The sequence below is a fragment of the Microtus pennsylvanicus genome, chromosome 14 (assembly GCF_037038515.1).
Source record: "Microtus pennsylvanicus isolate mMicPen1 chromosome 14, mMicPen1.hap1, whole genome shotgun sequence".
Taxonomy (NCBI): domain Eukaryota; kingdom Metazoa; phylum Chordata; class Mammalia; order Rodentia; family Cricetidae; genus Microtus; species Microtus pennsylvanicus.
The window spans coordinates 28,566,552-28,575,074 of record NC_134592.1 but is presented as its reverse complement, the minus strand read 5'-3'; the positions used below and the strand labels follow the sequence as shown (position 1 = coordinate 28,575,074).

The following is an 8,523-nucleotide window of genomic DNA, read 5'->3' as shown; positions in this document are numbered from 1 at the left end:
CTGTCATCCTTCCGCTCTCCCGGTGGGCTGCGGGGCTTCTGGACTACCATTCCCAAAAGCACTTTGCGCATCGCGCTAGGTCATTTCCTTTACTTTCAGCGTGACCTTCCGCAATTATCGGCAGGATCGTTTAACAAAACTACAAATCCCAACAGGCTCAGCAGGGTCGACTTAGGTCCTGAGGAAACAATGAATCGAATATTTTGTATCCCCATCCGTGAGGATAGTTAGTTTGAGGGCTTAGACTTCAGGGACTTTTGTTTAAAATAAACAGAGAGTTAGAACTCCAGAAGTTACAGAACCGGCGAACCGGAACGGAAGTACCTTGTAGGAACGAGGAGGAGCCGGAAGTTAAGGCGGGGAGGGGGTGGGGGTGGGGGTGGAGGGAAAAGCAAGCCAGGAGGTGCTGCTGCCGCTTCTAGTAGTTTCCAGGCGCTGCCGGGCGGCTGGGACCGAGCGGTCCTGAGGCTGTGGCTGCGGCTGCTTGGGAGCTGGTAGCGGAGCGATAAGTGAGCTGATGGCCAAGTGGGGTGAGGGAGACCCACGCTGGATCGTGGAGGAGCGGGCGGACGCCACCAACGTCAACAACTGGCACTGGTAAGGGCCAGCAAGACAGGCCGCAGGAGCACTGTTACCAGGCTAGGGTTTGGGGTTGCCTGGAACCTTGGCGAGTACAGATCTGGGGCCCAAACAGCCCTGCCCCAGGGTTGGGCGTGGATCCTTCCTTGTAGCAGGGGTCCTCTCCATCCCTCGCCACCATCGCGGTGTTGCGGCGAGGGGTTCGCCATAGACCGCTGAGTCCCAAAGGAGGAATTTCAGAGCGAATAGAACAGAGCGCCCTAGTTGCCGCATCCAGGCTGAGCCCGGAGATACTTCCTACACGTGGCCGCGGCGTCCTTGAGCTCTAAACCCTTACCGATTGTGTTGGGAGACTGCTGGGGAGGTCTCGAGCCCCAGGCGCGGTAGTTACTGTTTTGTGGGTTGCCGTGAAAGTAAAAGTCATAGGGGACTGTGCCTCAGTCCATCGGGAGAAGCCTTGGAACGTGAGCTGCAGGGCGCTTGGAGCTTCGGGATGCTGAACGCGATGCAGCCTCTCACCCGGAACTGTTAAGTTCTGTTGTAACTCCAGGTTGCCGAGCAGTCACGATTTTACAGCCTAGGTGTTCTTAGAAGCCTTCTTATCTTTATGAAAACTCCTAGAAGCAAGGTTACTCAGAGCGCTACTGAACTTTACTCAACTGTATTTTTTTGTTTTACTCAATTGCTGCTCCGTTTGCTTACATCGCTTTAATAGAGGGGTAAAGAATTGATTTTGGCTCTCTTTTTTTTTTTTTCTGACCCTGTCTCAAGACTCTTAACAGTACTTGACCTGATTTTTCTTGTGGACTTTGTGGCACAGTCTAGATGGCATAGAATGTGTAGGGCATTTAAAGCAGTCTGAGTAAGACGGGCGCGAAAACAGTGCAAATGAGACTAGCATTATTGGTTTTTATTTACTGGGGCTCTTAGCGACATGCTTGCTGTCTTTTGCTCTCCTGGCTTCAGCAGTATGGGCACAGCTTTCCTCTTGGCCAGATGGGGGCGCCATGTTAACAATCAAGGCTCATCCTCCTGAGACGGGAAGAACCGACTTAACTCTGGTTTGTACAGCACCTGCCTTTGTCGACGGCTCACCACCCCCTGGCTTCCCCAGATGGCCTGTTTGTGAACATGCTGGGGTAGAATTTAGGGGGTTTGATGTTGTTGTTCTTTTCTGCTTCCTTTAACCTTGCACGCCTTGCTGCCTGGAAAGTCTTCCCTCCCCTTGCCTGCTAGCCCATAGCTCTGCTTCTGTTTTGCAGGACGGAAAGGGATGCTTCAAATTGGTCCACAGAAAAGCTGAAAACTCTGTTCCTGGCAGTCCGAGTAGAAAATGAGGAGGGCAAGTGTGAGGTGACGGAAGTGAACAAGCTTGATGGAGAGGCATCCATTAACAACCGGAAAGGCAAACTTATCTTCTTCTACGAGTGGACCATCAAACTCAACTGGACAGGTAAGGACCAGCCAGGCTGTCGGAGGCCAGAGAAGCTCCATCTCCACTGCTCTTAGCTTGCTGAAAGGAGAAGACAGTGCTGCTTTGGAGGAAAGCCTGATGGGGTGCTACATCTTTGGACCTGTTCTGCCTTAGGATTCATGAGGTGATAGAGGCTCAGGCTGGTTTATTTTGTGTTTGTCTTATGAATGATTTAAAGAGGGAGGGGTTTTTTCATTTATTTTCTTTTAGCTGCGGTCACTTTCTAACTCCAGTGCGAATCTTGATATGTTAGACCACTGTATTATTGTAGCTGATAAGTAAATGTTATTTGGGGCTGTTTACTCTCTTCTGATTTCATGTCCTTTCTGTGATATCCTTAAGGAAAAAAAAAAATGGAGCCGTATGAAACATTTTCCAAGTGAATAGTAAAGAGGATGAAAGTAGATCTGTCTGTGATTTTTTTTGTTTTTACAAAACATATCTGAAGTAGTGCGGTCCAATCACAGGGAGGGCACATTTTTCATGCAACAAGAAAGTGTAAAGTTAAAGGAAGCAGAAAAGAACAATAACGACTAGAAACTGTCTAATTCTACCCCAGCATGTCCACAGACAGCCCATCTCAGGAAGCCAGGGGTTGGTGAGCTGTCAACAAAGGCAGGTGCTGTACAAACCAGTGTTTCCTTTGAGTCTGGGGAGGATGAGCCTTGATTGTTAACATGGCGCCCCCAACTGGCCAAGAGGAAAGCTGTGACCATCTTGTCTGGTCTCCTTTTTATATAACATACTGATAAATTGAGGCCTAGAGATGTAGAGTAAGTTTTGTCATAGTTAATGTGTGCTCCTAAAAATTAGTGCACGTCAGTAAGAAGCCCCAAAGTTTATAAAGAGGATGGAATTAGGGATACAGTTCCTGATGGGTAGTGGTGGTGCTCACCTTTAATCCCCGCAGTGGATCTCTACAGAGCAAGACCCAGGACACCCAGAACTACATAGAAAAACCCTGCAAGGGGGAGCAGGGGTGTGGTGATCCATGCCTGTAGTCCCACGAATGGGGAAGCTCAGGTAGAAAAATGGCTGTGAATTCTAGAGGGCAATAAATACACCATTCAAAAAAAGTCATCGGTGACACTTTTTTTAAAAATACTTATTTATTTGTTTATTATGTGTACAGTATTCTTCCTGCAGGCCTCATTACAGGTGATTGTGAGCCACCATGTGGTTGCTGGGAATTGAACTCAGGACCTTTGGAAGAGCAGGCAGTGCTCTTAACCGCTGAGCCATCTCTCCAGCCCCCGGTGACACGTTTTTAAAATAAAGAAATTGGGGTGGAGAGACAGGAGTTTGGTTCCCAGAACCCACGTCATACAAGTCACAGCCACCTGTGACTCCTTCAGAGGGATCTGATGCCTCTGGCCTCAGGGGGCTCTCATCAGGCATGTGAGCGCATGCGCACACATAAAATTAAAATACGGAAACTAAGAATTGATACCAGAATTTTACATGTGATGAGTATAAAATAGATGCATGCTGGAATAGGATGGTGTTTTCTTTGAGAGTTCCTCCTGTTCGTGGGCATCACAGGAATGGATGGCAGCTTGAGGGCTCCTGGGAGGTCGTGGAAGGGAGGTCTTCTGAGACAGAAGGATCATTACACCAAGGACACATTTCCTGACAGATGTTTTGAGATAAGAACTTTCTTTTTCTGTAAATCTCCACCTGCGTGTAGTTGTCTCTGTCCACTTCTTGTTTCTCAATGATGATCTCAGCTAGAAGCAAATATGAAATGGCTGTAATCAGTCATATTGATAAATAAATGCTTGTTTTCAGAGCAGGTGTTCTGACAGAACTGAGATAGTGGCTACCCAGACAGGAGCTGGGCTGCTGCTCTGTTTGTATAGTTCCCAGTACCATGCTGTGGTGACCCATTATTTCTCTCCAATAATGGGGTGAGAAAAGACATTGGGGTGCCGTTGATTGTTTCTGGCATGTGGCATTCATTGAGAATAGAGGGGCCTTTAGAATGGAGGTTTAGAAGAAGCCTAAGTGGACAGTGTTCTGGCAGGACATTCCCTGCATAGAAGGAGGCTGCTAATGGAACTGCGTTGCTTTCGACAGGTACCTCGAAGTCAGGAGTGCAATACAAAGGACATGTGGAAATCCCCAACTTGTCTGATGAAAACAGCGTGGATGAAGTGGAGGTTTGTGTTTCCTAACTCCTTGTCCGAGTCCTCCCTGTCTGTAGTCTCATGAGAAAAGCGGTCCGTCCCTCGCTGTTAGTAGTCCAGGCTGAGTCCCTTCTGCAGACGAGGGTCTAACTGTGATGCTTTTGGAAACTCTGGAGAAACTTGTACCTAGTCAGTATCTCTGCTTTAGCTAGGGAAATGGGTTCTAACATTCGCCTTCTCTGCCCTGGAGAAAAGAGTTGAGAAGGAATATTGTTAGGGATTGTACAGATGTGGCCGCTCTCCGCCTTTCCTTTGGAAACATCCGCAGTTCCGAGATTGCTCAGCCCTCACGTTCATGATAGTGTCCCTCAAGTCATTCATCGCCTCCCTTTGCTCTCTCTCAGATTAGTGTGAGCCTTGCCAAAGACGAGCCTGACACAAATCTCGTGGCCTTAATGAAGGAAGAAGGGGTGAAACTTCTAAGAGAAGCAGTGGGGATATACATCAGCACCCTCAAAACAGGTATCTCCTTTAGAAATCTGAGGCTTCTCTTCCACTGCCAGACCTGACTGGGGACCTGGACGGCCCTCCCCCTGGCAGATGATGGAGGGGCGGTATTTTAAAGTTGATCTAAAAGCTCCAAGGTAGTGGAAGATCGTGAGCTGTGTGGTCTTAGTTTTGGCTGTTAAACTCTTGTGTGGCTGACCCAAGAGAGATGCTCTGAGAGTCTAAAAGATGGTCCCCAAAGGCAGTGTAAAATATTGCAGTGATCTCTTAGAGAGTGGAAGCTGCTGATACGATAGTTCTGTTAGAGTAATATTAGAATGTGTGGTTAGGTTACATATACTAGCGAAACTTCACCTTGAACCTTAACTTTTTAATGTGGCCACTGGAAAATTTAAATTACATTTGAGTCTCACACATTTCCATCAAACAGCTACGATCTCAAGACTTTTAGAATGATCCTGGACTGCTGCTGGTCCTCCTCCTCCAGGAAGTTGGCATGGTTAGAGGCAAAGGGTTAGCCCAGATGTCATGGGGACTCTGTCTCTACCGCATCTTCTGATCTTAGTATTGGCATTTATATCATGACCAGCCTTGAAGTTGATTGTTTTTAGTGAGAATGAAGGCTCCGGTGTTGTGACTAGTGAGTCTCTTGTATAGAAGAAACTGAAAATGTTGTAATGTTTCCGTTTTCATCAGGGGTTTAAGCTTTTTAAGGTAATGCTGCTGTATTCTGTGCACTTAGATAATCTGTCAGGCATAAACTAAGAGTAGAGATAAGAGAATACAGGCTTTTTCATAACTCTGGTTATGACAGCTGTGTTTGTCTCAAGTCCTAAGAAATGAATATGATTTTGTCTTTGCAGAGTTCACTCAGGGCATGATTTTGCCCACAGTGAACGGAGAGTCGGTAGACTCAGTGGGTCAGCCAGCACCAAAAGCTGAGGTGTGCAAGGTAAGCAGCGTTCCCAGGTGATGGCGTAAGTCTGCAGAGGGAGATGAGTGGCCACCTCAGCTTTTCTGTGTCCCTGACTCCAAAGCCAGAGTACCCTGTGGATGTGCTTTTCTTTTTTTAAAAGAGAGACTGTACTATGTAGCTTTCCATCTGTGTATAACCTGGTACCCTTTTATTCTTGCATGTTTATTCTATTTCTGTACTTGTCTGTATGTTCCCCAAGTGCCCCTGGCCACCAGAAAGGGGTGTCAAATCTCCTTACACTGCAGGCAGTTGTGAGCCACCTAGTGTGCGTGCTGGGAATGGAGGCTGGGACCTTTCCACAGTGTTCTTAACCACTGAGCCGTCTCTCCAGTCACCTATCCTCTTGTTATTGCTGATAGTGGACCCCAGAGCAGAGAGAAGCCATCAGGGATGTGGAGTGTGACGTTTGATTGCACTTAGGACCAGTCAGCTGCTCTTAGCATAATTTCTAACTGGGGAGTTGGCATTTTTTACTTTGTTGTTGTTGTTGTTATTTGAGGCAGAGTTTCTCTGTAGCTTTGGAGCCTGTCCCGGAACTCGCTCTGTAGACCAGACTGACCTCATACTCACAGTGATTCACCTGTCTCTGCCTTCCGAGTGCTGGGATTAAAGGCGTGCACCACCACCCGGCCATTTCACAGTTTGTTAAGGATCTCACGTAATCTCACGTAGGGTTAGACTGCTAACTTTATGCATCGGGAAACTGATTCATCGCATTCTGCTTGTGGAGCAAGTACATGTTTTATCTAGAGCTAGATCCTGTGGTTCTGACTGAGCTCTTGGTTTAGAATCCTGCATCCTTTGTCAACAAATACAGTGAAGAACTTGCCAGAAAGAGCTGCATCCAGCTTGCTTGCTTTTTCTCCTTTCCCCTCATTTCCCTTTTTCTCTTCCTTTCTTTTCTGTCTTTGTCTTTCTGTTCTTTCTTTTTCTTCCTTTCCTTGCTTATACAAGGGGCGAATCCCAGGACCTTGTGTGTGGAGCATCTCCTCTACTGATGAGCTGTGCCCTCAGCTTGCCTGTCCAGTTATCTCAGGGTACTTCTGTCTGAGAGTTACGAGTTACACTGAGCTCTGAAATGCCTGACTTTGATTTGTCCTTTGTCTGGTGGCTTTTGTGATATGTACAAGAGGACTTGTTCTTCCTAGGGGCTGGAGAGATGGCTGAGTAATTAAGAGTATTCCCTGGTCTCAGGGAAGCAGTGATCTCTGCAGGCACCACCTGTGGCGTACATTCACACACACGCGCACACACACACACACGCTTCTTTTAAGGTCGTAGAGTGGAAGTCCTCACTAAGGATGTTTCTGGAAGAGTTCTCCTGTGACTAAAGCAAATACGTGCACATTAAATTCCCTTAACCACTTTGAGTAATTAGCTTTGGAGGTGCAGGCTTCTGTGAGAGTGAATGAGTTGTCCCTGCAGCTGTGTTGGATTGAGATGTCACCAGCTCTAAAGTGACCCCTTTCACTCCTTTCATAGGCTAAGTCTGCTCCTTCAAAAAGCCAGGCCAAGCCTGTTGGTGTCAAAATCCCCACTTGTAAGATCTCCCTTAAAGAGACCTTCCTGACCTCACCAGAGGAGCTCTATAGAGTGTTTACCACCCAGGAGGTGAGTGAGTGTCCATCCTCCCAGGCCTCCGCCTGCAGGGCTCTGCTGATGAGTGAATGGCAAGGCCTCTTGACAGCAGCAGGGGCGAAGGGCACTTTCACACTTAGAGTTTTTCTGTTGGTGCTTGTCGGAGTCTGTTAGAATTGGGGGTGGGATGGGGTGTAGCCCAGTGACAGAGCACTTGTGTATAAGGCCCAAGTTGACGCTCTAGCCCTGGAAGGAACATAAGGAAAGGAAAAGTATGTGCCTTTTCCTGAGGTCCGAGCCTACTCCGTAGAGGACCAGAACAAAGGGAAACCAAAGCGTTCTCCAGGGAAGCGTTGAGGAGTTGGTGTGTGCCGTATCCCATTGAGAGCCATGCATCTTCCCCCAATTCCTGCTTCCCCGCAGCTGGTGCAGGCCTTTACCCATGCTCCTGCAGCCTTAGAAGCAGACAAAGGTGGGAAGTTCCACATGGTTGATGGCAATGTCACCGGAGAGTTTACTGATCTGGTGAGTAATCCCTGCCTCTTCCCAGCTTGTCATCGCCATTCAGTTAGATTACTGTGGTGGTTCTCAGTTTTATGGGTAAAACTGATCTGTGATACTTTTCAAACAGTGCTGGAATTTGAGTTTTCTTGTAAGTAACAGTCACACACACACAGGCAGGTGGCTTGCCTAGCTGGGTGGCTGGGTGCACTGCAGTGCCTCACTAGACTGGGCTCCTTGGTTATTTCAGGTCCCTGAGAAACACATTGCTATGAAGTGGCGGTTTAAGTCATGGCCAGAAGGTAAGCAATGCTCGCTGCCCTCATCTCCAAACACTGCAGTCTCCTGGTTTAAACCTGTCCAGGAACTCTGGATCTGAAACCCTTTCCCATAGGGCACTTCGCTACCATCACCTTGACCTTCATTGACAAGAATGGAGAGACAGAGCTGTGCATGGAAGGCCGGGGCATCCCTGCTCCTGAGGAAGAGCGGACGCGGCAAGGCTGGCAGCGGTACTACTTTGAGGGCATCAAACAGACCTTTGGCTATGGCGCTCGCTTGTTTTAGGGCCAGCAGCAGGGTTCCAGCTGTTTGACACTTCAGTCCAGCCCGCTCGTGATGGGCTTGTGATCACAGGATTGCACCATCCCAGCTGCTAACTTGGGGCTGGGGTCCCCCTTCCACATACACCTTGGGTTTGTGCATGTTTTCTGCTGGGTGGGATCCAAGGGTGAGTTCTCTTTTATGTGTACATACGCTAAATAAACAGAATTTTAAAAGCA

At 48.0% G+C, this 8,523-nt stretch overlaps 1 protein-coding gene across 1 annotated transcript; it reads left to right on the top strand.

Annotated features, from left to right (window-relative positions):
* The first annotated feature begins 173 nt into the window (after positions 1 to 173).
* On the top strand, positions 174 to 8,523 carry Ahsa1 (activator of HSP90 ATPase activity 1). Its single transcript, XM_075947766.1, has 9 exons — positions 174 to 597; positions 1,842 to 2,032; positions 4,130 to 4,212; positions 4,584 to 4,701; positions 5,550 to 5,638; positions 7,145 to 7,273; positions 7,664 to 7,765; positions 7,992 to 8,043; positions 8,136 to 8,523. The coding sequence occupies exons 1-9, from the start codon at positions 518 to 520 to the stop codon at positions 8,306 to 8,308; spliced, it is 1,017 nt and encodes a 338-aa protein (XP_075803881.1). The 5' UTR covers positions 174 to 517; the 3' UTR covers positions 8,309 to 8,523.

What these genes read in the sequence shown, in the direction of transcription:
- Ahsa1 (XM_075947766.1), top strand. Translation starts at nt 518, where the DNA reads ATGGCCAAGTGGGGTGAGGGAGACCCACGCTGGATCGTGGAGGAGCGG. An exon ending in CAAAAGCTGAGGTGTGCAAG is followed by an intron (nt 5,639 to 7,144) that starts GTAAGCAGCGTT and finishes CTCCTTTCATAG; the next exon opens with GCTAAGTCTGCTCCTTCAAA. An exon ending in CCGGAGAGTTTACTGATCTG is followed by an intron (nt 7,766 to 7,991) that starts GTGAGTAATCCC and finishes TGGTTATTTCAG; the next exon opens with GTCCCTGAGAAACACATTGC.